Source organism: Geosmithia morbida, assembly GCF_012550715.1.
Source record: "Geosmithia morbida isolate 1262 chromosome Unknown scaffold_7, whole genome shotgun sequence".
Lineage (NCBI taxonomy): Eukaryota > Fungi > Ascomycota > Sordariomycetes > Hypocreales > Bionectriaceae > Geosmithia > Geosmithia morbida.
The window spans coordinates 818184-845347 of NW_023336194.1; the positions used below are offsets into that span (position 1 = coordinate 818184).

At 54.8% G+C, this 27164-nt stretch overlaps 10 protein-coding genes across 10 annotated transcripts; 6 read left to right on the top strand and 4 right to left on the bottom strand.

Moving 5' to 3' along the window:
- Positions 1 to 464: 464 nt before the first annotated feature.
- On the top strand, positions 465 to 2712 carry GMORB2_7089 (biotin---protein ligase; the record flags this gene model as incomplete). Its single annotated transcript, XM_035469054.1, has 4 exons — positions 465 to 501; positions 591 to 1221; positions 1284 to 1859; positions 1950 to 2712. The coding sequence occupies 4 exons, from the start codon at positions 465 to 467 to the stop codon at positions 2710 to 2712; spliced, it is 2007 nt and encodes a 668-aa protein (XP_035321434.1).
- Positions 2713 to 3182: 470 nt separating this feature from the next.
- Positions 3183 to 3831, bottom strand: GMORB2_7090 (mitochondrial import inner membrane translocase subunit TIM16; the record flags this gene model as incomplete). Its single annotated transcript, XM_035469055.1, has 2 exons — positions 3183 to 3602; positions 3829 to 3831. 2 exons carry the CDS (start codon positions 3829 to 3831, stop codon positions 3183 to 3185), a joined length of 423 nt encoding a protein of 140 aa, XP_035321435.1.
- A 1017-nt stretch (positions 3832 to 4848) lies between these two features.
- On the top strand, positions 4849 to 7079 carry GMORB2_7091 (GTP binding protein; the record flags this gene model as incomplete). Its single annotated transcript, XM_035469056.1, has 3 exons — positions 4849 to 5065; positions 5139 to 5390; positions 5485 to 7079. 3 exons carry the CDS (start codon positions 4849 to 4851, stop codon positions 7077 to 7079), a joined length of 2064 nt encoding a protein of 687 aa, XP_035321436.1.
- A 523-nt stretch (positions 7080 to 7602) lies between these two features.
- Positions 7603 to 8562, bottom strand: GMORB2_7092 (large subunit ribosomal protein L13e; the record flags this gene model as incomplete). Its single annotated transcript, XM_035469057.1, has 4 exons — positions 7603 to 7995; positions 8082 to 8240; positions 8327 to 8373; positions 8529 to 8562. Coding segments are annotated over 4 exons (633 nt in total), but the record flags the coding sequence as incomplete, so codon positions are not given.
- Positions 8563 to 10225: 1663 nt separating this feature from the next.
- Positions 10226 to 11166, top strand: GMORB2_7093 (uncharacterized protein; the record flags this gene model as incomplete). The annotated part of the gene is made up of 2 exons (XM_035469058.1): positions 10226 to 10514; positions 10628 to 11166. 2 exons carry the CDS (start codon positions 10226 to 10228, stop codon positions 11164 to 11166), a joined length of 828 nt encoding a protein of 275 aa, XP_035321438.1.
- A 1010-nt stretch (positions 11167 to 12176) lies between these two features.
- GMORB2_7094 (Conserved hypothetical, protein) lies at positions 12177 to 13172 on the bottom strand (the record flags this gene model as incomplete). Its single annotated transcript, XM_035469059.1, has 2 exons — positions 12177 to 12956; positions 13044 to 13172. The coding sequence occupies 2 exons, from the start codon at positions 13170 to 13172 to the stop codon at positions 12177 to 12179; spliced, it is 909 nt and encodes a 302-aa protein (XP_035321439.1).
- A 3243-nt stretch (positions 13173 to 16415) lies between these two features.
- On the top strand, positions 16416 to 17764 carry GMORB2_7095 (3-deoxy-7-phosphoheptulonate synthase; the record flags this gene model as incomplete). The annotated part of the gene is made up of 3 exons (XM_035469060.1): positions 16416 to 16461; positions 16533 to 17312; positions 17454 to 17764. 3 exons carry the CDS (start codon positions 16416 to 16418, stop codon positions 17762 to 17764), a joined length of 1137 nt encoding a protein of 378 aa, XP_035321440.1.
- Positions 17765 to 18337: 573 nt separating this feature from the next.
- GMORB2_7096 (uncharacterized protein) lies at positions 18338 to 19073 on the bottom strand (the record flags this gene model as incomplete). The annotated part of the gene is made up of 2 exons (XM_035469061.1): positions 18338 to 18897; positions 19007 to 19073. 2 exons carry the CDS (start codon positions 19071 to 19073, stop codon positions 18338 to 18340), a joined length of 627 nt encoding a protein of 208 aa, XP_035321441.1.
- A 490-nt stretch (positions 19074 to 19563) lies between these two features.
- On the top strand, positions 19564 to 20915 carry GMORB2_7097 (Ribosomal subunit 39S; the record flags this gene model as incomplete). Its single annotated transcript, XM_035469062.1, has 2 exons — positions 19564 to 20433; positions 20586 to 20915. 2 exons carry the CDS (start codon positions 19564 to 19566, stop codon positions 20913 to 20915), a joined length of 1200 nt encoding a protein of 399 aa, XP_035321442.1.
- Positions 20916 to 24043: 3128 nt separating this feature from the next.
- Positions 24044 to 26009, top strand: GMORB2_7098 (Arylsulfotransferase (ASST); the record flags this gene model as incomplete). Its single annotated transcript, XM_035469063.1, has 2 exons — positions 24044 to 24550; positions 24675 to 26009. The coding sequence occupies 2 exons, from the start codon at positions 24044 to 24046 to the stop codon at positions 26007 to 26009; spliced, it is 1842 nt and encodes a 613-aa protein (XP_035321443.1).
- Between the last annotated feature and the right edge of the window lie 1155 nt (positions 26010 to 27164).

The window sequence follows — 27164 nt, forward strand, 5'->3', positions numbered from 1 at the left end:
TGTCCCTGTTCAACATGTCAATGTCAGCGGTTTGATGGCTGGGAGTCGTAGATCCTGTGCCAATCCGGTGATTGACTCTGACCAGGACTCACCATTCATCAGGCTCATCATCGTCATTGACCTGCTGTACCTGCGTATTTCGCTCTTCTTCCTTCGCAGTCTCCTTCTCCGAGATTTTCCTATACGTTCGGGAATCTTCTGGTCCCATTGCGCTGGCCGGCTCTGTCCTTTGATGGGATCCTTAAAAAGGAGCCGTCCGTCTACATGTGGGGGGGGGGGGGGGGGGGGGGGGGGGGAGAGGGAGGAGGGGATTAAGATGTCAATGATTCTGCGAGAATCAGAGGGTCGGTACTAAATTTGGCGCGCTCTCCTAACTAAAGAAAGAGCACAGAGAGTTCAGCTCACCTCCTCGTATGACCGACTCCCTCTTGTACCTTTGACACACTTCACACAATACGCACATCATGACTCCGCGAAAACTCAATGTTCTTGTATACACGGGTAAGTCTATCTCTCTCTCTCTCTTTGCAAACCCCAGAGAAATATGAGATATGAAGAGACTCTTCCAAAAGCTCAACCCTCCCCTCAAGGCACCGGAACAACATCCGAGTCAGTGAGGCACTGCATCCTCTCCCTCCGCCAGCTCCTGACCCCGAGCTACGCCATCATCCCCATCAACGAGACCGTCCTGCTCAGGGAGCCCTGGGCTCAGACTTGCGCTCTCCTCGTCATCCCCGGAGGTGCCGACCTGGGATACGGCCGTGCCCTCAACGGTGCCGGGAACCGCCTCATCGTCGACTACGTCCGCCGCGGCGGATCGTACCTGGGCTTCTGTGCGGGGGGTTACTATGGTAGTCGTCGCTGCGAGTTTGCCGTGGGGGACAGCTCACTCGAGGTGATCGGAAGCAGGGAGCTGGGCTTCTTCCCGGGGACCTGTAGGGGCTCCGCGTATGGCGGGTTCGACTATTACTCCGAGAAGGGGGCGCGTGCTGTCAAGCTCAAGCTCGCGAGAGGCTTGCTCGACGACGACTTCACCCACGAGGAGACGACGTCGTACTTCAACGGTGGCGGCTTGTTTGTCGATGCCGAGAGCTTTGGTGCCAAAAAGGTCGAGGTGCTGGCCTCGTACGCCGACGAGGTTGAGGTCCAGGGGGGCGACGCCGCCGTCGTGCTCTGCCACCTGGGCAGCGGCAAGGCTCTGCTCACGGGACCCCATCCAGAGTATGACACTCCCCATCTCCCGAACTGGTGCTGGTTCCCTCTCCCTAACACTGTCCTGCAAGGTTCGCCGCCGCCCAGCTGAGCCCGCACCCCGACGTGCCACACTACGCAGATCTGATCGCCCAGCTCGCCGCCGTCGACGACTCACGCCTCGCCTTCCTCCGGGCCTGCCTCTCCAAGCTGGGCCTCGAACCCAGCCGGACGGCGCAGGCCCTCCCCGCCCTGACGAGCATGCACCTCACGTCCGGAAACGGCGGCAAGCTGTCCCGGCTTCTCCGCTCGTGGGACCCCATCATCGAGAGGGACGGCGACAGCGAGGAGCTCATCAGGGGGGAGGCCGACACCTTCCGCATCCAGAGCGGTGAGGCTCAGGTGAGCATGGACGAGCTCCGCCGCTCGCTGCCTTTGGCCGACGGCGTGCTGGACGGCAGCGGCGTGGTCGACTACGCCCTCGTGGTCAAGACGATCGTCGCGCACGAGAAGGGTCTCCCGTCGCCCGAGCAGACGCCCCTGTTCAACCACGAGCTGTACTACTCCAGTCTGGAGAGCTATCAGGCACGCGAGCCGGGTGTCTCGAGCTGGGGCGACGTCCTGCTGTACGGCGACACGGTCACGAGCACCAACACTATACTCGTCACGTAGGTTGACTGCTCACTCCCCTCCGAGGACGCGCGCGCGCACACACACACACACACAACACTCATGCTGACAGAGCTGCCCTGGCACAGAAACCCCAAACTCCTGAGCACCCTCCCCACAGGCGTCACCCTGGCAGCATCGACACAGGTGTCCGGACGCGGCCGCGGCACGAACGTGTGGATAGCGCCTCCCGGGGCGCTCATCTTCTCCACCGTGATCGACCACTCGGCCAGCCTGGCCATCTCGCGCCCCATCGTGTTCCTGCAGTACATCGCCGCCATAGCCATAGTGGAGGGCATCCGGTCGTACGCGGACGGGTACGAGCGGCTGCCCGTCAAGATCAAGTGGCCCAACGACATCTACGCTCTCAACCCGGACAACCCGTCGTCGGGCCAGTACGTCAAGGTCGGCGGCATCCTGTCGCAGTGCATCTACACCGACGGCGCCTACAAGGTCGTCCTGGGTGTCGGCATCAACGCCACCAACCCGCGCCCGACCACGTCCCTGAGCGACCTGCTGCCGCCGGGGGCCGCGTCCGCCTTCCGCGTCGAGGCGCTGCTGGCCTGCATCCTCACCCGCCTCGAGACGGTGCACGCCCAGTTCGTGCGCGAGGGCTTCTCCGTCAACCTCGAGAATAGGTACTACCGCCACTGGCTGCACACCGACCAGCTCATCACCCTGGAGACGGAAAGCGGCGCCAGGGCCCGCGTGCGCGGCATCACCAGAGACTGGGGCATGCTGCGCGTCGAGGAGATCGACGGCCACGGGAGGGGGGTAGGCAGGCTGTGGACGCTGCAGAGCGATGAGAACAGCTTTGACTACTGGAAGGGCTTGGTCAGGAGGAAAGTCTGACGCACTTGGGTGCTCTATAAAACAGGATTGTACCAGTACGGATGCTGCCCAACTCCTTTCCCAGGTGTCTAAGAAGCATGGGTCACTAGCGATACAAGGATATAAGCTGTACAGGTACAGATTTTGTATATAATATATGACGAATTGAAAGAGTGGTGGTTGATAACACCTCCCTCTGGCTCGTTCTTCTCCTTTTTTTTCTTGGTCTAGTCAATCCAACACCCCCCCTCTCCGTACAGGTTTAATAAGAAGGGAAAAAACGCCGTGCCATGCCAAAGTCGAGTGAAGATGTACAAAAAAAAGTAATACAGGGGAGTCAGAACATACGTTCTCCACCCTCAAGATCATTCTCTCTGGTGAACCCGGGGGGTCCATTCCAGTGACGTATTCTCGCGTCAATGAGGTTTTGCGACAGGTATCATCAGCGGGTTACCATTTAGCTGTCCCCGACCCGTCTCTCACCCAAAGACCTACCGGTCCTTGTAAATCTTTGGCTTGAACCCCTCCTTGATCTCGGCCTCCTGCTCCATCTTCTCGCGTATGGGGCCGAGCTCCCTCTCGAAGCGCTCCTTGGCGCGGAACACCTTGCTCTGGAGGTAGAAACTGCCGCCCTTCTCGGGGTCGTTGGCGTCGAAGAGCCTCTTGTACCTCTGGAGAACCTCGTCGACGTTGGCCTGTCCCCCGGCCGGGGGCTTGACGTTGAGGATGCGGCAGGCCTCATCCAGGGTCATGCCCGACGAGAGGGAGGCGCCGCCTCCGACGGTGTTGCCGGCCTTGGCCTGGGCGCGTTGGTAGGCCGTCGCGGCCTGGGCCTGCTTGTATGCTGCTGCGAAGGATCGGCCGAGGATGCGGGAGCCCGTCAGGAAGGCTGTGAAGACGAATTTGTGCGCCTATAATTTCTTGTCAGAATGAGCGAGCAAAGCGAAACGTGTCAAGGGAGGATGAGAAAGAAGAAAAGAGGAGCGACGAGAGACGAAGCGAGCGGAGCGAGGACTAAGAAAGAACGAGAAAAAAAAAGACGAGTAAAAAACAAAGCGGGATGTTTTTTTCAAGAGCAAGAAGCGAGCGAAGCAAAGCATCAGAGAAAAAAAAGCGATGATGGGGGATATAGCTTACCATGATAATGAAAAGTAAAATACCGCAGCAAAGAAAGAGAAGAGAAATGAATGCTCTCGGCAACGCACTCACGCGTTAAGAAATAACACGTTCGAGACCTCGGATGAGAGGGTTGGACGCGAGAGTGAGAGGGAGGCAAGGGAAAGGGAAGAGGGAAAAGTAAAAAGGATGCCGACCTGGAGAGGAAAGTCTCGGTCGTCGTAGATTTCGTGCGCGCGCAGGCTGGCAGGCTCGCTCCTGCTTCGTTACAGGGGGGAACAATATTTCTCCGCGCCGGATCGGATCGAGAGGCGCTGTAGGCGGCGTGTCTAGTGTCTTGTTCTGTACTGGAGTCCACCAAGTAAAACGTCGTGTACATTTACAGGTCTGTATTTCTCGAAGCTTCTTCTTAGCTGTCCACACATGCAACGGATGTGCGTTTTTAACAAGGAATAAGGGACTAGAAACGATGGTCATGATGATGCTGATTATGGCAATAGTCGGCCAAGTAGTGGAGAGGAAAGTCTGGATAATACCAAAAGAAAGGGACGTGTACTCCGTATACTCTCAGCATATGTATATTATTATGTAGGTCTACCTGGCCCACCGGAGGACTCACCGAACTCCATGCTCACCGAGGCAAAAGCTCCCCTCTACTAGTGTCACGGCTGTCATTGGTTCTCCCCCACCCTTGAACTTGCTTCATCCCACCTCCACGCCCAACGACTGTCCGACTCGGAAGAGAGAGAGATGAGAGAGCAGGAGCAGAAAGAGAGAAAGAAGTTGTGTTACATCCCAGCATCGCCATCTTCACTGCGTTGCTCTTGTTCATACTCTTCTCCTCTGTCGACTCTGAATCGGTCTTGGGCATCCTCCTCCTCATCATCATCCAAGACCAAAACCTACACATATCATACGGAGTAAATGGCATTGATCTAAATAGCACTCTCCCGTTCGGAAACATATAAACACAAGACAAAGAAGAGAGAGGGATAAGAAGAAGAGGAAGGCAGGTATAGTTACAACACAACAGGAAGAACAATGGCGTCAAGAGCCGAAGAAATCGCTTCCCTTCTCCAGCGTGAGGGTAGCGGGCTCAGCCCGGACGAGTACGACGAAACGCCAGAGTCTGACGAGATCAAGAGTCGCCGCGTAAAGGTCCTGTCAGACGTTGTCTCGGAGTGCAGAAATCTGTGGTCGTCTGGTTCCGAAGACCTAGACGTCGTCGCACAGAAACTGGCCGATGGTAGCCGCGATGGTGAGCTCACCCTCCTTGCTCCAAAACCGCTCACCCCGTTTGTTTTTCTAACATCCGGATTTCAACACATCAGCTGCGTGGCGTGTTCCATATGGCCAGTCCGGTATGCTGTCGCTGTTCCTGGAGGTCATCGGCTCGCACTCGCTGCGACCGGCTCTGCAGTTTCACACTCTCCGTCTGATTGGCAACTCGTGCGCCGACACGGACGAGAACCGTGCTCGGGTCATCGACGGTGGCCATCTCAAGGATATCATCCGTCGTTTGCAGGATGACACGGCGATTCCCCTGGCTATCCCCGTTCTCTACAATGTCCTTGTTGACTACGGTGAGCTTATCTGTCTCCCTCTCTCTCCCTATCTATATCTATATCCATCTATCCTGCATGCTAACTAACACCCGCCCCCCCCCTTCCTCTTTAGAATTGGCACAGATTCAGGCCTCACAGGCCGGATTAAGCACAAGCCTCGTGGAGCTGATTGCTTCACCCAAGATAACAGACTACGCCCCATTCGTGTCTTACATCTGCAAGATCCTCGGGCTCCTGATCACACAGGACGGCGAGGCAGAGAGGGCCAGTCCCCTCACCGTCAGGAACCTCCTCAGCCTGTGCCAGCAGCCCGAGTTCCGCGACGAGCCGTCCGACTTCATCTCGCTCTCGGCCGCCGCATCGGCGTACCTGGCTAGCGAGCCCTTCCAGAAGCGCATGGTCGAGGACGCCGGCCAGCTGCTCCTGCTGCTCGACACGGTCCAGCACGCCAACACGGCTTTGGAGGTCGAGGAGCCCGACGAGGCAGAGTCCGTCAAGAGCCTGAGGGGCTCGCTGCACAAGATCCTGGCCGACGTCACGGGCCTCGATGAGTTCGGCCGGCACCACCCGCTGGGCACGCCCGTCCCCGAGACGCTCCTCTCGTGGCTCCGGGGGGGCAACACCCCGCTCCGGTCAGCAGCCTGCCTCGCCCTGGGCAACCTCTCCCGGTCCGACGAGACGTCAACGGCCCTGGTGGCCACCTACGAGGCCCACGTTCCACTCATCGGGCTGCTGTCGGACCCTGCCACCGCTGACGCCCAGTCCCTCCATGCCGCCATGTCGTTCCTGAAGAACCTCGGCATCCCGCCTGCCAACAAGCCCGTGCTCGGCCCCATCCTCGACAGCCAGCGCATGCCCCGCGTATTCACCCTCGACACCATGCCCCAGGTCCAGTACACGGCTGCGTCGCTCACGCGTCTACTGCTGGTCGACTGCCCCGATAACGTGAGGCGGGTGTGCCAGCGCCAGCGTCAGCGCCGGACCGACGACGACCATGACGAGGGCACCGTGGTCGCGTCCCTATGCTCCCTCCTCAGCCGCACAGACGCGGAGCCTACCAAGATGGAGGCTGCTCGCGCCGTGGCCACCCTGTGCCGCGTCCTGCACTCCAACCCCGTCCGAGCCATCCTACCAGACTGGGATGACCCCGACGGCGACGACGAGGGGGATGACGACAGCAAACGTCGCGCCCGCTTCTACTCAGCCCACGACCTGGCCACCCCGCTATCCTTCCTCATCACCCAGCCAAAGTGGCCGTCCCTCCGCTCGGAGGCATGGTTCGTCTTGGCACTCATGTGCCGCTCCAGAGACGGGAGCCACGTCGTCTCAAAGATCACGGCCGATGACGAGGTCGCAAACATGCTTGTCAAGGCCATCACCGGTCGTCCCGCCTCAGAGGTCACACCCGCTATCGGCGACGAGGAGAGGGAGAAGAAGGCCATCGAGCCAGCAGCGGCGGAGGCGTCGGAGGCGGGGGCGGAGACCATCACTTCCCCCGGTGTGCCTAAGCTCGAGCTGGAACCGCAGCAGATTGACCCTAGACAAAAGGCCGGGATGGCCCGCGTGGATCGCGAGAACGCCATTGTCATGTGTCAGGAGATGCTGCGTCACGGCGCCGACGAGTTGTCTGCTCAGAGGGTGAGTATGTGGCAGGGCTTGATCAAGGAGGGGACAGAGGCGATTGTGACGGAACGAAGTGCCAAGTAGAATGAGATGAACAACAAGATAAGAGACATAATAGAACATAGACACACATTCAAATGATTCTGTCTTGACATGAACTTTCCAATTCATTCATAGGCTTTATAAATGGACATGGTTGAACCTGGGCCTTTTAGACAATCCTATCAAGAGCATGACGGCACAGCACAGGTGAGATCGGGAGGGATGCTTGCTGCTTAGACCGATATGCCCCCATATTACGTTTGGAGAAGGAGAAGGGTGAAGAGCAAAGAAAGAATTTTGACCGTAAAAAAACACCGGATAAGAAACCCTTTTTTTCATTGTATGGTGAAAGTCGTCGCAAACAAGTAAAAAGAGATGCCCTTTCCTTCCTTTCGCCTGGCAGGACGAAACACACAGAGGGTGGGGGAAAACCCCGTTTTTCACCCTCCCTAAGCCTCCTCCGTAGATCCTTCCCCGAGCCCACAAGTCTTTTTTATGTTCTTTTCGTTTTTTTTCATCATATTTTTTTTGGTAGTCCCCTTCGTAAGCGTGCCGACCGATTTGCTTATTTCTTCTGGTCGGCCTCGGCAGCGTCGCGGGCACGCTTCTCGCGGGCACCCTGGGAGCGCTTGATGGCGCGGGCGTAGCGGAGCTTGGCGTAGGCGCCGCCCTCGATGGGGGCGGGCAGGTCGGCCTTGGAGATCTCCTTGAAGCCAGGAACCTCGTTGGCGACCGGGAGGGCGTCGTTGATGTAGGTGGCCCTCTCGACCTCGCGAGGGTTGACCTTGGTGTCGCCCTTCTTAGGGTTGTTGGACTTGCGGGGGAAGACAATCAGGCGCTCCTTGTAGGCCTTGAGGCGGGCCACGTTGGCCGCCAGCGACTCCTCGCTGACGTTCTGGCGACGGTGGTCGACGGCGATGCCGACGGTGGGGGCAAAGCGGGTGGGGATACCAGCCTCCTGCACACAGGGAAGGAAAGAATAGTCAGCACAAATTCGTCTCCTTCCTCTCTGTCTGGGATCGAATGGGGTTGTCCCAGCCTTACCTTGAGCTCAGCGACGGTGAAACCGCGGCCCTCACGGACACGGCGGTTGTACCTGATGGTAGGGCATCGCACGACAGGGCGGAGCTTGTCGAGGGGGCGGGGGGCGATGGCAGCAGCCTTGGCCTGACGGGCGGAACGTCTCGAGGCCTTCTTTCCGGGCTATATCGGAGAGAAGAAAGACTCTTGTCAGAACCCTTGCCATCCATTGTATCAAAGAGGAAATATGGCAGGGTTTGAATATTTACCTGGTCGAAGTGGCAGCGGACCCTACGCTGCCAGTCCTTGCGGAAATCTATTCGACGCAGTCAGCTTCTCTATTCCCATCATACACATGTCTGGCATCTTGGTCATCTCTTCCTCCTCCCCATCTCAGCGTCGCTTTCGTAGAATCGGAGAGGGGTGAGGAAGAGCAGGAGGGGCTGGATAGAAATCGGTGGGTTGGCTCACGGGTCTTGACGATCTTCTGGTTGTGGGCGATAGCCTGTGGACGGAAAAGAGAAAAAACTGTCAGTATATAATCTTTCCGTATGGAATATGCAATCCCGATACGTGTCAGGCGTATTCGACTTACCATTTTGACTGTTTGCGATCAAGCCTGCTCCCAGTTTGGCGGTTAGTACGGGTCGGTCGTGAGGCGTGGAAATTTCGGATTGGAGATGCTTCGATCAAGTTGCACTGAAGGGTTTCCGTGCCCTACGGGAGTGGATGGTTATGGTGCGGGTACGTACCTCTTTTTTTTTATCCCTTTCTCTGGGGGCCGGGTGTGGGCTGGTCTCTCAAAAGTTTGTGCGGGTGCGGGCTTACCAGCAGGAAATTTCGTGCAAATCACGTGCCTCCCACTCTGGGTATTTTCCCGTGGCCTGAGGATTTGTGTGTTCGGGCTGACTGCCTTAGTCAGTTATTCTTTTGGTACGGAGTACTATTATTATTTGTAGACTGCTGGCTCAGAAAGGCCCTGCCGCCTTGTTGCCTGGAAGTGGTCCGTGCGCTCCCACACTCAGGCAGAAACTTTTTTTTTGGCACTATAAAAGTCTCTTCTGCCTCCCGCCATTTGACTGTTTCTTTCTTTTCTTCTTCATACTTACCTTGTTCCGAATTCCCTAGCTCAAGATTCGGGGGATTCAGTGTGGATGGCCTGCATTGCACAGCGCGGAGTCGATCCGCACTCCATTGCCCTTCGGGGCCATGGGGGGCGTAATTTTTGATTTCAACCCTTTTTTTTTCGTTTTCATTGTGAGCGTTTGCTTTATGCAGCGCCACGAGGAAGATCGTCTCCCCTGGTGTTGACCGCGTCAGTAGAGTATATGTGATCAAGATTTCGGCATGGAACTAAGTGCCTCTTGTGTATATCTCGCCCAGCCAGGTCTTATCCTCGCACTTGTATTTTGTCTCCGTACAATCAGGCCCGTAATACGGAGTACTAGTATAATGATGTAAAAGTAGCCTCTTGCCTGGCACCCGTATCCATCATGGGCCTCGAAACGTGGTGTCTACGCGTCTCACGACCCGGTACAACTCCAAACATCACGTTGTAGCCATCAGTCATCAAAAGTGACCATGCGCTTGCTCAACGACCGACTTTGATGTTCGTCCCAATCGTGAATTTGATCCCTTCGTATCTAAAGTCAGACCATGCATCTGCATCAACATCGAGACACGCTTGTGTCCATGTCTCCATAGCTCTCATGGGAGATTCCAACAACCGTTTCCTTTCATCACGTAGAAGCTTCACCAACATACAAGAAGCTCAATGCGCATGATGATAGACTATATCCAACTACCCCAAACACTATCCTGTTTTCCTCTTCTCACTCCAGATCTGACGACTGAGATAGCGGCTCCCACCCAATCTCGACTCTCCCTCTCATCACGAACGCTTCGCCATTCTCTACAAGTACGAAGGATGACTCCCACATCCGAGCTTCCCCCGGACCAATCAAATTGATCGAATTCCCATCGGCCCCTACTCTCCCCGAGGATCCCAGCGGGAAAAATCTCCAATGACACTAAAGTCATCAACTTCTCCCTCAACTGCCATTCTGCCGCAATCCGCATTGTCGCCATCATTTTCTTCGTCTTCGGCCCCGATTGAAATAGACCTACGGTGGGAGCAGAAAAGAGAGAGCGCGTGCGTGCCAGCGACCATGGCATCTCGCATCGGGGCCAGGAGCGTTAAAGACGCTACCCGTTTCACGTCGACAGTCCCCCACGCCACATCCAAGTCGGCGACCACCAACAGCAGCAGAGCCACCGCGATCCCGAACCCCCGGTTGCCCGGCGAGACTCCCGAGCAGCGCGTCCGGCGGTTACGACAGGCCCATCTCGCCGCTCAGGCCGCCCAGATCAGCAAGACGGATCGCTTCCTCGATCGATCGCGCAGGTTTCTCGATGCCGCACATCGATTCACCATCGGTGGTGTCATTCTCTTCACGGGTATGTCTACACACACGCACACACGCACACACACACAAACAGGAGGCTTCCACCCCCTCCCTCCCCAAATGGGATGATCCGGGCCACAAAACATGCTAATTCATAGCAAATAGCCGTCGCTGGTGTCGTGAGCGTCTACTCAGTATGGGACATGCTCCAGTACAACCGTGCCCGCCGCGCCGAGTGGGTGGAGGCTCAGAAGAGGCTCGAGGCGGACGAGCTCACGGCCGCGCGCATCGCCTACCTCAAGGGCGACGCGACAGAGGACCAGATCCTCCTAGTCGAGGAGGCCAATTTTGAGGCCCAGAAGAGGGGCGAGAAACTGCCGCCTCTGCTGGCTCCTCCAGAGCACCGAACTCATTTCGAAGAGAACTTTGCTCCCAAGCTTAGCGGATCTTCTTCTCCTCCTTCTACTTCTTCTTCCTCTGCTCCCGCTACCACCGACGACAAGGACACCAAAAGCAAGGGCTTCCTCGGTTCCTGGTTCAGCAGCAGCAAGAAGCAGGACGCTGCTACGTCAACTCCTGCTCCTGCTCATGCCCCTGCTCCTGCTCCTGCTCCTGCTCCTGCTCCTACGCCTGTTTCCGTCCCTGTTACACCTCAGTCTCAGGAGGAACCCGCAAAGAAGAGCAAGGGATGGTGGCCTTGGTAGAAGAGAAGAAGAAAAGGCAGCGTGTCCCCATCTTGGTTCGGTATTCCTCGCCTTTTTCCATGTTCCTTCTCCCTTCCTATCCCTTTTATCATGTCCTTTTCTTTTTTTTCAACACACCAAAAAAAAATGTATCATATCACTCTGTAGAACAGATTAGTGCATTAGAAGGCGCTGGGGCCTGGAATCTTGTACATGTATCATTGTGGGGTGTAGTAGTTCCCTCCTCTATAATGTCAAGCGATTTGACTGTCTCTAGTTTCGACCCATGGTGAATGTGACCTACTCTTTGGGACGTGTCTTTTGGAATGTCTGGTAGAGAGGCCAGTTTCCGCAATCAAATAACATTTTTGGTGATGAAAAGCAACGCTATGATTATGGTATCTATCAAATGCCGTATCCTACTTGTACCGGCACGCTTTGTCCTGCACTGTCTCCATGCCATTGGCAATAGCAAATCCTTCTCTTCGCTTGGATTGCAAACACACAAGTCATGAGAAAATAATAAAAGAGAGAAATACTTATAGAAAAAAAAAAGAGAAAAGAAAAAAGAGGGGGGAAAGAGTGCGCAAAGATGAGAATAAAAAAAGGAAGAAAGCCCAGAGTATTCTGAGAGAGAGGTAGAGGAAGAAAGGAAAGAAAAATGCGCTTGGGCGTGTGAAGTGTGTCGAAAAAAAGATCGGGATAGCCCGAATTATTGGGGTTGTAGCTCTCACCCAATGATTGCTGACGAGGGATGTTTACATGATTGAAAGGAGAGGATGCAGAGGGTATGCTGAAAAGGCTTTGGAGTCTGCTTTTGCATATGCGTAATCGCGTTCTGTTGACGAGGAGGGATATTCAGAGGAAGAAGAGGAGGAGGAGGCGGAAGAGGCGGATGGCGAGTGAGTGAGTGGTGGCAAGGTGGCGAGGATCGACCTGCGCCGCCGTTTCTCGGCCCAATCCAGCGGGCGGACGTGATCGTTCCACGCTCGGGGATCGTAGGCGCTGTCGATGATCCGTGACTGCCCATTCTATGATATGACAATGTGGTTGAAATGTCCCGGGACCTTGAGCCTGCACTTCTCGCAGTCTGCACGGTACCCCACACTGAAACTCTTCTTCATGCCCGGCTGCCACGTCCAGGTGTTGATCGTGTGCTTGTGGCGTATGTGACCTCTGCGCTCGGGTGAAGGACCAGCCGGGTCGCCGCCAGTGCCGTCGGGGTCCTGCTGGTACGAGGGCGTGCGACCTTCCATGTCCATGACGGCATTGGGGTGCTCCATAGCGTGGTGATGGGCAATGCCGTTCATGCTGTTGCTGTTGCTGTTGCTGTCGGAGCTGGACATGGCATCATCGCACTCCGATATGGGGGAAGGGAGGCGTCGGTTATTCTGCACGGCCTGCCAATCCCCGTCACCGGTGGTCATCGTCCGCGGGATTGAGTGGTGGTCGGCTGAGGGGTCATGTTGCAGGCCGTTGCCGGCCCATTCGTTGTGCTGGCCTCGTACCTGGGCGGCGAAGCTGGGCTGGATAGGTGTGGGCATGCGGCGTGAGGGGTCGACCTCGGGTTCTAGATGTGCCGGGTAGTATTGGGTGTGGAGTTGCATCCCTCCGCCGCCGCCGTCCATGTCCATGTCAGTGTCATTGCGGTGCTGGTGCGCCGACGACGACGACGACGGCAATGACGGTTCCTCGAGATATGAGTGACGAAACTGGCCCGGAGAGGCGTTGAGAGGGGTGATGTGGACTGAGGGTAGACCTTGGGCATGTGCTCGAGGCGACGTTCGGACGGGGAGACTGTGAAGACGTTTCTATTGCCGATGTCAGTGGGACAATGAGTCCTTTTTTTTTCTTTTTGCCTTCTGCGGGGGAGAGTGTGTTCGAGTAGAAAGACTCACGTTGCGATGCTCGGAAAAACTGCAGTGCTGGTTGGCGGTGGTGTTGCCCAGAACCTGCTCGTCGTCTCGGCCCCGCTTCTTAGGCAGGTCGGGCACGGCGGCGTCCATATAATGCTGCGATCCGAACATGGGTGCAGTGTGGGATACAGTGTATGTATGTTTTTCGTTCCTCTTCCGAACTCACGAAAGAGTGATGGGAGGAGAGGTGCGGAGGGGTGATTGCGGTACAGCGACGAATGCAAACAGCGACGATTGAGAGAGTGGTCGTCTGGGACCCGCCGGTCTATTGTGTGGCAAGGTAAGAGGGAGAAGGAGCTGAGGGAGGAACGAAAGAGGAAAACAGCAGGCGTATGTCGCGACTCAGTGGGAGGTGGTCGGGTCAGGAGGGCCGGTACTGTCACGGGCCGCGAACATGCAGGGATCTTGGGTGTGGGGAGGGAGAATGGGAAGAAGAGAAACGATCCTCGGTGGTTGATGTGGATGGGGTGGATGGGGTGGCTGTGAAATAATGCGTTGGAAGCGATGATGGCGATGATGATGACGATGATGATGACGGCGATGCGAGGTAAGTGCTGAGATTATTACAAAAGATCCGGTTGCCCGTCGCAGTAGTGTTAAAAGAAAGAATGAGGTGGGAGAAGTGAGGGAGAGAAAGAAAAGGGGAGAGGGAAAGAGGGACACAGAGAAGAATCAAGACTGGGTAAGTCTAGAGAGGAGGAGGAGGTCCGTGAGGGGTCGGTTACGCAGTGCGTGCGTGCGAGGACCGAGTACCAAATAATAAAGCGTGGTTGGTATGTTGCTACTGCTGCCCGCTACTGCTGCCCGCTACTGCTGCTACTCAGCTACTACTGCTGCGCCGCCAGTCTGTGGCAAGCAAAGCGTGGATGCTTTACGAGTAACGTGAGACTGTCTACTCCATTTAGTACGAGTAAAAGCGTCGTATTACGACGGCTGCTGTTACTATTAGTAACCAGTAGGGCAACACAGCACCTTTTCTACTCCCTCGTTAGATCGTACAGGTGACCATGATACTAAGCAGTGTTCAATTGTTGATGGTCCTTTTGTAAAAGAAGGAAAGGAGAAAGGAATGAAAAGTGAAAAAAAAAGGGATACCAACGAGCACATTGACAAGACGTTAGAGAGTGGTGTCTGTGCTCCCGACACCCTAGGCCCTTAGGGGGGGGGGGGGGGGACATGATAATAGCCTGTAGGCTGTAGGGGGGCGGGGAGGGGCAATTACCATAATGCATCATGTTGCATATGATTCTGCGCAATATCACATCTGGCATGAATTTATATATTTTCTGCTTCCTCTTTTCTTCCCTCCTTTCTTCATCCCTTCCTTCTTTCTCAATCGAGAGGACAGGAAAGACGGACACGCAAAAGGGGGGACGCTGAAGAGAGATGTGAAACCGCGTCGTAAGCAGAGGTATTATTAATAGTAGATCTTCCGGGTGCCTAGTCCCCTACAAGAGACAAGAGTAATACCTGTGTCAATACCTGTGATATTAGTCTCTGTATTACTCTATTGAGCAAAGGCCCGGAAAAGGTCGACTATGCATCATCCCGGCGACTCCGAATTGCTGGCCTTTGCACTGCATGCAGCACCGTACAAGTTCACGGCTTGATTATCTGCTGAGCATCCCCGATGAGCGCTATCAGCTGTATTCACGGCCGGTACGAGCAGTAAGCGGGTGGCATAACGGCCTTGTTGATTTCGCGGCCCACGCCATTGCCGCCACCGCGTCAGAACCATCACGGTCCCCCAACCAGCTGAGGCAGTACGAGTACAGGCACACCCAACCACCCATCGGCATTCACCCTACACCGCCGACCACGACTGACCGGCATCTTCCACCTTGTGATTATGAGTCGTACGAGGCTCCGAGATGGGTGAGCTTGGGTGGTTTTGGGGTTTCCTCGTCCTCTTCCTCCATACCTTGTATTATGCCGTGTTCGTCTGGATAGATGGTACACATACCTTTTGCTGAGGCTGAAAGTTGTACATGTAGGCGATGCAGGTATGACGTATCATGACACATTACCTCATCTAGTACGTGCTTGTACTCGTAATATATGAATGGACTTCACCCCAACCGGGGTGGGGAAGCACGTTTGAGAACATACATGTAGACGGTAGTAACTGCAGCCATACCGTTCGCTCCTCGCCTCTCGTCCCTTGTTACGGCGATTTCTACGTCCCGCTACCCCTATGGATCATATTCGCTGTCAGCAGTAATATATATATGTATTATAGACTCTGATCAAGGTGGCTGTCATACGAGCTGTCTTCACATCTGGCCGCTGATATAAGTCGACGGGCCCGGCGTCACAAGAGTACTGGATATTATGTAACACGAAGTGATACCTGTACCGCCAATAACATTCCCATTCCATGTGCCGTTGAACGAACATCTCCAAGTATTCCATAATAGCGAGAGCGATGATACTAGTCTGCCTCGAGTGCTTCGCTTCATAACATATAGCCACGGAGTAGCTAGCCGTCTACCGACCCCCGCTCTAGATGGGCTCTCCTTACCCACAGGTCATGGCCCATGGCACTATACAAGTAGATCAGTTGATAATAATAAACCACATCACATGCATGCACCTAGAACCACCTACTTGCCTGTATATTCACTAGTGCTGTTAATATTACTTAGCAGCGGTGCTTGCGTTTACATGCAGTAGCAATACAGCACTCCGTACATCTAGTCCAGGTCTTCTGCAGGGTATTCCCCCCCCCCCCTACGACGAAAGCCCTTAGTCTCGTGACTTTTCATAAGAGGCCATGGATTTCTGTCCCGCCGCCTGCTACGGACTCGGAGTTTTCAAAGCGGGTCGACACAACGGTGCCCCTCCAACAGCGGGAACCGCGAGAACCGCGGGGTTATTTCCTGCCTGGAAGGTGACTTTCAAAAAGAGAGCGTGCTTCGACGTCAATCTGGCAATGGTCGTAATAACCGAATGTAAGAAGAAGAAAAGAGAAGCTTTACATATTTCTTGACAATCTGATAATACAAAGATCTCTCCGAGTAAAGGAAGAAGAAAAAAGTCCATGACAGCTTTGGTATGCAATTGCTGTGGTCGAAAACTGCAACGACGCCCATCATACGACATACGCAGTCTTTTATTACTACCACCCCACCGCCTTCAACCTGACTCATAAGCCCGTGTCGTCCCACCATAACTTGGGGGTTTTTTTTTTGCTTTTTTTTTTTTTTGCTAAGCCCGAATATCAAGCCTCCCACTGGCCCAAAGCGACGTCGGACCTCGTACAAGAAGCAGAAACCCCAAAAAAAAGAAAACAAAAACAATCGCTCTATCACAATCTCTTTCAAGAAGACGAGAAGAAGCACAATCCCGCCCGAGATGCCTGGAGTCGACTTGAAACCCCTCGTCGCCGACGACACTCGAAGTGAGTTTCTACCCCTCCAACTCCAAGATGACCCCTCCCTTTCGCTGACGACACGACACCCAATATCACAGTCCTCGGTCAGGATCCCCTCATCCCTCCTCAGCTCCTGACGTCCGAGGTGCCCCTCCCCGACGATGCTCTGCAGACGGTGGTCAAGGGCCGCGTGGACGCGGCCGAGATCGTAATGGGCCACAACGACCGGCTCCTGGTGGTGGTGGGGCCTTGCTCGATCCACGACCCGAGTGCGGCCATCGAATACGCCGAGAGGCTGGGCGAGCTGTCAGCCCGCCTATCAGACGACCTGTGCATCATCATGAGAGCGTACTTGGAGAAGCCGCGCACCACGGTCGGCTGGAAGGGCCTGATCAACGATCCGGACATTGACGAGTCCTTCAAGATCAACAAGGGCCTCCGCGTCTCGCGCAAGATGTTCGTCGACCTCACCTCGGCCGGCATGCCCATCGCCAGCGAGATGCTCGACACCATCTCCCCTCAGTTCCTGGCCGACTGCATCTCCGTCGGCGCCATCGGCGCCCGCACCACCGAGTCCCAGCTTCACCGCGAGCTGGCCTCGGGCCTGTCCTTCCCCGTCGGTTTCAAAAACGGCACCGACGGCAGCTTGAGCGTCGCCATCGATGCCATCGGGGCCGCCGCCTCAAAGCACCACTTCATGGGCGTCACCAAGCAGGGCCTCGCCGCCATCACCCGCACCAGCGGCAACGAGCACGGCTTCGTCATCCTCCGTGGCGGAACAAAGGGTACCAACTTTGACAAGGAGAGCGTCCAGGCTGCTAAGAAGACTCTTATTGCCAAGGGTCAGAAGCAGGCCATCATGATTGACTGTTCTCACGGTATGTCACTCTTCACCCTTTTCTCTCTTTTCAAAGAGCAAGGGAAGAGAGAAAGAGAAGAAAGAAGGGAGAAAGAAAGGGGGAGAGACGAGGAGAAAGGAAGGAAGAAGGAAAGAACAATATGCTAACACTCAAATCAAGGCAACTCGCAAAAGAACCACAGGAACCAGCCCATCGTGGCCAAGGCTGTTGCTGACCAGCTCCGCGAGGGTGAGAGCTCCATCATCGGCGTCATGATCGAGTCCAACATCAACGAGGGTGCGCAGAAGGTCCCCCCCGAGGGTCCCAAGGGCCTCAAGCACGGCATCAGCATCACCGACGCCTGCATCGACTGGGACACCACCGTCACCGTTCTCGAGGATCTCGCCTCTGCTATCCGCACTCGTCGCGAGGTGAGGGGTACGACGGGCATCGCTGGTGAGACCAAAGTTACACCCCTGGAGGAAGACTAAATAAACAAACAAGAAGAAAAAAGAAGAGGAGCGATGTGTTTTTTTTTTAATATCAGGAATTGAAAAATTAATATCAAGAGGAACAAAAATTGGGTGATACTGTTATTAAGAGAGAGCACGTGGCTGTAGGGAACATTTTGCATCATATGTTTGATATTGCGGCGTTTGAAAAAAAAAAAAACAGAAATAGGCACCATGGTCAGACATACGGCTCATACCACCAAACAAAGGACGAAGGGGAAAGAGGAAACATCAGTGATGATACTTTGGTATTTCGTGTTGCTTGTGTGCTTTTTAATACGATCAAATAAGTAACGAGTTGGAACAAATAACAATTTCTACTGCGTGCTTAACGCTGTCTTTTTTTTAAAAAAAAATCGTGATCAAGGCAGAGACAGAAAACAAATGAGGTCCCAAACAAAAAAAAAACTAAAATGTAATATGTCATAAATACAGCGCCCATAACTCCTGCGTACCTGTTCTATTCATATGCCGCAAACCAACCAAACTCCCTCAGGTGGGAAGAGGAAGAGGAAGGGGAAAGGGAGAGGCCCCCCTCGTCCTGCCTTGCCATCACGCTCCGTCAGTAGAGACGGGCGCATACCTCGGATTACTCTGAGAAGGAGATGGAACGCGCTGCGTGGCCCTCCATGCAAAGAATCTCCTGGCAGCAGCCCAGCCGAGAAGTCCGACGATGCCGATGACGAACCCCCAAACAATGAGCTTGTCCTTGTTACTGTCGCGCTTGAAGCAGAGTGTAATGACATCATCCTCCTCGGCGCCCCGGCAAATGTCGATACCCTGATTAAGGCAGAAGGCTCGAGTGCACTCTGAGCAGGAGGTGGAAGCGGTTCGGGGTTGGAGTGATTGCAGTCTTCGTTGTCGTTGTTGCAGAACGTCGGCGTCGTCAGCGGCAGCGGCAGCAGCAGGGGGGGTATGGTAGTCGTCGGGGACCTCGTCACCACCGTCTAGGAGGAGAGACGATGACGACCGGCGCTCAGCAGCAGCTACGGGGTTGTTTGCCGACGATGACGGGTCTTCGGTCTGGTCGCCATTTGTGAATGTCTCGGGGCCGAGCGGTATAATTGTGCTGTTCTTGAAGCAAGTGCATTTGCAAAATGTTGGTGGTGAAGCTGTAAGAGAGGGAGAGAGAGAATCAGGATGTGGGTTAGTGCAAGATGATCAACATGGTCACACAAGGAGGGAATAGATCAGAAAACAGAAATGCGTCTTTGGTTTTACCTGCTGATACCAGAGACACCAAGAGAGCTATGGTGAGCCAGAGTAGGCGTTGCGGTGCTGGCGCCATGATGGTGGTTCTGGGGCGGCGGGAGATGGCCTCTGTTGCGGGTGGTTAGAGGAGAGGCCGCCAACTCTTGCTTCTGGTGACGATTGTTTCTTCGGTGATGATCTCACACGTTACCCTGAAGATGGGAGGGGGGACCACTGCTGACAGCCCGAAAGCGATTGCGAAATCGAAATCGAAGAACGCGACGCACTACATACTCATGGAAGTAGATTCTGCGGTCGTAGGCCATAGTAATATAGATAATAGATACGTACAATCATGGGATTGTGGCTGGTGCCCTGGCATGAGCCACAAGGTGAGCTCTGCTTGCTAGTGCTTGGGCATGATTGGTCTTCCACATCCCAAATAATTTACCACGGGTTAGAACAAGAAAAGTTAACAGTCCATCACACAACGGAGGCTGGACGTCGGATATATCACACACTCGCACACATCCCATCATCCTCCTCAATCCCCGAGAGAGATAAAAAACCTCCTCGCAATACAAGCAATGCCCCGAGTACCGCGTACATGGGGTCTCCCCGTTCTGGGGAGACGGGCCTCAGTCCCCAAGCACACGACCCCCTTGGCCATTCGAGCCAGCAGCAGCAGCAGCAGCAGCAGCAGCAGCAGCAGCACATCACGCACGCAGATACTCCGCCGCAAGCTATGGAAGGACGGTGAGGCTCCCGGTCCCGAAGACCCGTACACGCAGCGCATGGAGCCCGCAGAGGAGGAGCAGGGGTATGGGGAGGAAGGATACACCCCGTCGTCCCGGACGTTGTCGGGCCGCGACCGCACCCCCCGTGCCGTCCGGGAGACGCGCCTGGCCATGCCGGCCCGGCGCACCGAAGCCGCCACGGAGAGCGAGGTCGAGAGCAGCGACCCCAGCTACACGCCCGCCACCAGCCTGGAGGATCTGGCCGAGGTCGGGCCCCTGCGCACCTGGTGGGACCAGCCCGGCCACTGGGGGCCCGAGAGCATTTTCCGCGGCTTCGGGCGCGCAGCCGCCGCCAGGGTCGTCGACCGCAACCTCGTGGAGGTCCACCTCCGCAGGGCCGTGGTCGAGGTTCTCGCCCTCAGGGAGACGGGCCGCTTGGCCGAGTGGGCCACCCGCCGGTGGGCCGACGACGGGTCCAGGGCCGCGCTGGATGCCGCTTTGCGGGCAGACATCTCCGTCGCAGCGGACGGCACCGCCAGCCTGTCCAGTGGTCAGGCCTCTGCTATTGCGGACGGGCTCACGGCTGATGCTGAGGGTGCTTCTCCTGCTGCGTCCGAGGTAGTCGACGAGATCATCTCCCTGGATGAGGCGCGCGAGATGGTCAAGTCTTGGGATTCGTCGTGGAAGGATGTCATGTTGGATACTGAGGCCAAGTTTGCGGTATGTGTCATCTCCTATTTCTTTCTTCTCGTTCTTCCTCCCTCGTCATGACATGCGGAGTCGAGGACTCTACGAGACCAACCCCCCCAAAAAAAAAGGACATACATATATATGTCATAACAGAAGAATACGCGTACTGACATCACAAACAGATCCGTAAACGTCTTTACCAGCTCACAGGCACCCTCATCCCAGACGCCAGGCTCGGTGCTGCCCGCACAGCTCGCCACCTGGTGACGGTCGCGTCCAAGCAGCCCAGGCAACCCAAGCTGGCCGAGCTCCTGGAGGTGCAGCGCCCCGATTTCGTCAGCCTGCCCAATGTCAGAGTGCATGAATCCAAGATTGGCCCCATCGACCGCGAGGTCGAGGTGGGTAGGTGGAAGGTGATTGAGGAGGAGCTCAAGAAACGTGGCCTGCCTGTCACGGGTATCGATGGCCTGGCCGGGCATAAGGAAAAGAAGTGGGTTCGTGGTGAGGAGTGATTCTGATGATTTATCCTCTCTGATGGACGTGACCATCACCGCCATCAATTGTACTATTACTGCTACTATTATCACCGCCACTACCACTACTATATCGTCATCGCCACTGTATATGTTTGTCGATTTGGATGAAGGATGGAAAAGTCTTGTACAACAGCTGGGAATTTAATGTCAGTCTGTATATGGCGTGTGGGGTGTTTGTATGACTTGTTTTGCTGGTGGGAAGTTGCTGTAATCAAGGAAGAACGAAATGAAACGAATGATATAATACATTTTTAGCCGTGCTCAAGGAAAGGTTATACTCGTCAGTAATGTTTTAACATGTCGTTATATTTGTCAAATGTCATGTAATACAGGGTAGGTGTATCTGTGGCTAAATCCCGTGCGGATGGAAATACGGGCCAAGATGACTCCGTACTCTGTACGTACTACTAGAGACTATAACGGGAATCGCTTCGGATTCCATCATATCGACGGATAATGTCCAAAGCACGGGAAGTGCGAAGAAAAAGTGCGACAAAGCACAAGGTCTTGATCTAGCTCACATTCACCCTCGGATTTGCCACGGGCATGCACCAGACCCAGTGTTAGACAGCGACTATGGCCTTTATAGTGCGATAAGGGGTATGGGAGGGGGGGGCCCCGGGGGGGAAACTAGGATTTCAGGATTTCGTAAAGTGGGAGAAGGTGGAAGCTTTCGAAGTCAAAGCATCTGGAAGGTGGCAAACCGGCACACCCCTGGAAGGTGGCACCCCTTGGAAGGTGGCAACCCCTGGAAGGTGGCACCACCCTAGCCGGTTACGGTAAAATATCGGCATAATCAGTACTTAAAAATACTCTCGAGCTCCGACTCCTCTTAGGCTAATAATAATAGTCGCGACGGCAGGGACCTATAGGAGCATTCATAGGGCTCACCGCTGCACTAACGGCAAAAGACTACGAAGTAGGTCGTGAGGCCGCCAACCTCACCTCTCACGTACGAGTATATGGCTAGGACGGCAGGGTACCCTTTTGGGGCTCGTAATGTGGTGACGAATCAGCAGTACGAGTACTCAGCACTCGTAATCATATTATCATCTGTACTGTACGAGTGCGTGTGCGAGATGGTGAGGAGTACAGTACTGGTACTACTAGCACTACTGAGCCGTAGGTAATTGTAATGATGGTACAACTGAACTGCCAATGCCGTGTAACTACTCGCATCTCCTTCTTTTGTCGATGCAAGCCACATGAGTCGCTGGTGGTGGCGCTAAGGATCTTGGATGACGTGTCGTTGCTGGGAGAGACTCCGCGAACGAGAGAGAGAGAGAGAGAGAGAGAAGCAAAGAGGGAGTTCCGCATAGCACGGCTCAGTAGTATCTGGATGATTTCTTCGTGCGAATCCTAATCGTGACTTAGTTTGGTACGGAGCACAGATTACATCGAGGTATTATGTACCTTGTGGATTGCAATGGACAAAGGTCAAGGTCTGGAATACCCCGTTGAGATTTGAATGGATTCCCTCTGGCTCCAGGGGGGGAGGACATCCAGACCTTGATCGTTTTGCATATCTCCCATTCTCTTCTATCTCTTCCCCCCCTCCTCCCCCCCGTGCTAGATACATGACTCGAGTGATGCATAGGTCGGATATGCTCGCGGGGGCTGACTACTCGTGACTGCTACAATGTGTAGAACTAACGTCTAGAAGAGTACGAGGACTCCTACGAGTAAGCTTGGCACACGGTATCTCCATGTGTTCTGCCAGGATGAATCTGCGCACCGTCCTTCATTTGGACTAGGGCGGATTGCGTCTTGCTACTTCGAATTGAACTAGAAATCAAGGCATCTTGTTTTTATTATTATTGAGACTTTTGAAACTTGATTCCAAGATTATCTGTTTCTAATATTGGTGTAGAGATGTGATGCTACTACTGGCAGGCCCTAGCATTCTCATCAGTATAATAGAAATAATAAGAGCGCGATATACATGTTCCTACGAGTATCTGCACATTGTGAGTTCGCACATATGACTTACTAGCATTCATACTTGTAGTATATGTAGTATCTGCATGGAGCTGCATGAGGACAAGCACTCATTGCATGCATACTCGCTCCTCTCTACCGAGCACAAGTGATGATACTAATAACAACAACCTATCGACCCCCTTCCCCTCAGTCCTAAAGAGAGGGGGAATATTAGCTTGTGCGAGAAATCTTAGTGTGCGGGTACGAGCATGGAGTACTGAGCACGCCCATATGCCATGTACCTACAGCCTACAGCCTACAGTCCATCCTAGCTGTACATCAGTGTGTACTCACACAAGAGTGGAGGGTAAGGGAGGGGGGGGGGGGGGCACCTAATTACGTAGTTGGAGGCGCGGCAGATGCAGACAGGGATACCATGGATCCCGTACAGGAACGTGTTACATCTTCCCTCGTGCCTACATTGGGTGTAACATAATACTGCAAATCCTCCGCGCACTTGGCCGTACGGCAAGTGGTTTCCGTGACGGAGCGCCGCATGGAACCCATTGTAGCAAGGGGCCGGGCAACCGTTGGTCCGTTGACCAGTTGGATCTATTGCCTGTACGGAGCACTCATATGGGCAATGATAACGTCGATTGTGAAGCACTGACGAGTATGAGTACGGCTATGGATACTTTATTGAACAGAGTTTCCGTACCTGTACTCCGTCTGTATGCATATGGAGTATACTCCGTACCGCACTCTTGGCTGCGATAAGTTAATAACTAGAATAAATAGGTAAGTACTCCGTATTACTATGAGTACTCGTGCCAGGCAATGAAAAGAAGAAGGGAAATAAAACTGGGTACAAGGTATCCATCTTATCGAATATTATTACTCGTAGACTGCCGTATAATTGTGTTAATAGTACTCGTACACATGCAGACAGACGATGGAGAAAAGTTGCTGATCGTCTCGTGGGAAAAAAAAAAGGAGAGAGAGTTTACCTCTTTTGTTCCTGGTCGATTCCTTGCTCGATTCCTTCCCCCCTCTCCTCCACCAAAAGCACACACTCTCTCTCATCGCCAACGCTGTCCTCACCACTCGACCGACAGACCGTCGCGCGCACACGTGTCTGTGTGTCTGTGTGTCTGTGTGTGTCCGCCCACCTGCCCATACTCGCCATGGATACCCTCATCCGTTCGCTATTAATAGCGGCGGCGGCAGCGCCCTATGATCTCTTCGCTGCCGCTGTGCCCCTCGATTCTGAGCCTTCCGTTGCCACCGACGCTGTTGATACTGCCGGCAACAGACCACGGGCCCCCAGGGACCAGTCAAAGGCCTCGGCCGACTCCCACGTACAGGCTTCTTACTGGTATGACTGGGGTTGGTACGGCAGTTACCCGCGCAAGTCCTACGAGTCGTTTGGTGCGGATTCTCCCCTTTTCAACATTGTCAAGGCCGACGACCGGTGTGAGGATGGTCTATTGTTCATAGAGCCCCGCGGACTCTATGTCGAGACTCCTGGGCCGGTCATTGTTGATGGTCAGGGCAATCTTGTCTGGACAGACACGAAATGGGGTCAAGCCATGGACGTCAAAGTCCAGTCTTATAAGGGAAAGGACTACATCACGTTTTGGATTGGCGAGGACACAGGTTCTTTTGCTGGTGGGACGGGGTCGTATCTCATGGTTCGTGTTCTCCCCCTCCCCCCCCTTGCGCTGTCGCAAAAGAAGAAGAAGAAAAAAAAACTTCAAGACAGAAAAAGGAGGGTTAGATCGAGTCGTTACTAGTACTAACAAGCCCCACCTCCAGCTCGATGACAAGTACAACCTCTTCAAGGAAGTCATCCCCGCGGGTGATCTTCTAGGTGACCTGCACGAGTTCTCCATCACAGAAGATGGAACAGCCCTCATGACAATCTACGAGTCGATCGAGGGCACTTTTCCCGGGTCTGACCCCGATTCCGAGTCCTGGACCGGCTGGCTATACGACTGCCTGTTTCAGGAGATGGACATTGAGACGGGCGAGCTCATCTTCGAGTGGCGCGCGACAGACCACTACCACGTCCTGGACAGTCTGCAGCCGCCCGGTTGGACTGGCAGGAACGCGAACTCGGGCTTCGACTTCTTCCACATCAACAGCATCGACAAGAACAGCGAGGGCGACTACCTGATCTCGGCGCGGCACATGTGCGCCGTGGCCTGCATCAGCCACGTCGACGGTAGCATCCTCTGGCAGCTGGGCGGCAAGGGCAACTCGTTCGCCGACCTGTCGGATGGCCAGGCCACCAACATTGCCTGGAACCACCACGCCAGCTGGCACGACAACGGCACGACCGTCACCCTCTTCGACAACCAGTCCAACGGCCAGTTCAACTCGGCCTCGCGGTCGCGCGGCGTCAAGGTCTCGCTCAACCTCGACGCCATGACGGCCACCCTGACGCGCGAGTACGTCGCCCCGCTGGGCTACCTGGCCCCGTCGCAGGGGTCAGTCCAGGTGCTGCCCAACGGCAACGTGCTCGTCGGATGGGGCCACACCCCGGCCTACACAGAGTACACGGCCGAGGGCGAGGTGCTGTGCGACGTCCACTTCGGTCCCATCTGGTTCGCCAACTTTGGCTGGGTCAAGAGCTACCGCGACTTCAAGTTCCCCTGGGTCGGCCGCCCGGATACGAACCCGGACATTGCCGTCCGCCCGGACCAGCAGGCCGTGTACGTGAGCTGGAACGGGGCTACCGAGGTGCGCGAGTGGCACATGCAGAGCAGCGACAGCGAGGACGGCAGCGCTGCCACCACCGACCACGAGCGCGTCGTCAAGACCACCTTCGAGACTCGCATCTCCGTGCCCGACGACGCTGGCGCCTTCATCACCGTCGTCGCCCTCGACGCCGCCGGCAACGTCCTCGGCCGCACGCGCACCGTTCCCCGCCACGAGAAGACGACCAAGACGCTTCTCGAGGCGCCCTCGCGCGGATGGATGCCCGAGCCCGTCACCATCTTCTCCTGGTCGCTCATGGCCTTCCTCATCACCATCTTTGCCCTGTACCATTACCGCGCTCCGCTCAGGCGCGTCGTGCGCACCGTCACCAAGCGCGTCGGCAAGTCGTCGTCGTCGCAACACAACTACGAGCCTATACCTTTGCAGTGATTCTCTCCCTCTCCCTCTCCCTCTCCCTCCCCCTCTTCCCCTCTCCCCACCCCCTCTCCCTCTTTTGCATCCTTTTCAACCTTTTCCGGAATACCTACGACGAAATGGTCGACTGGACAAATCATTTTTCCATACAAGGAGTTTTTGGTGTTGTCTTGTGGTTTTCTGTATACATGCTTCCATGGTCCAGTGGAACTACTTTTCTTCTTTATATCTATTATTTCGTACCTGGTGGTCAGAGGGGTAATCAATTCCCCACCAGATGACGAAATACAAAAAACATGTTCCAGAATTGAAGGCGCATCTTTGGGGTGGTTAGATCATCGTACTCTGTATTCTTTCACATCATGGTGGACGAAACTTATCAGCATCAATTGTACATCTTTCAGCGTTATGTATAATACACATTTCTTAACTATGTCTGCGACTCTCATTCAAAGTTCACATTGAACCCAACATGACTCCTCCATGCCCGAGACCTCGTCGATTTCAGAAGGGATTCCTGCCCAGAGGAGGCAGGCTAGTTTCCAGATTGACAATTCTGTGTCGTCGTCCTCTTCCCGCCAAGCGGCGATCTGAAGATCGGACGCAGTGACCGCGAAGACTGATGAAGGCTTTGGGATGAGATGGAATGCCCGTGAAGGGTATGTCGGTGTTTAGATCGGAATGGATGAGGTGGACACTTCCTGAGGCTGAGAGGAGGCTGAGAGGAATGGCGTATCGTACCCGTACACGTTCTGAACACGACAACATGCATGGAATAGTATGACCAATCAAGGTCATAACACTATCGATATCATACTTGAATCGTCACGAGACTGTTAGTATCTTGAACATCGAAATCTAAGAATATCCCGGGAAAGCTCCTGACAGCTGAACAAGGAAGTGCCCAGTGCCGAGACATGGACGGCAGACATGGACACATGAAGCTGACGTGGACAAGTCCGTTGCGCCCCTCTGTAAAATTCGAGAGGAGATAAAAAAGACAGTCAAGGCCCGAGGCGGGAAAAGCAACCCCCCTTCCCCCCCCCGCCGTGCGCGCCCCCCCGGCCACCCCCAAAGCTACGGTAACAACCGCGCGTGTCGCGACGCGATCAATATATCGTGACGTATCTTGGTATGTGTCAACGGAGTCGATGGCATCACGAGAGCGGT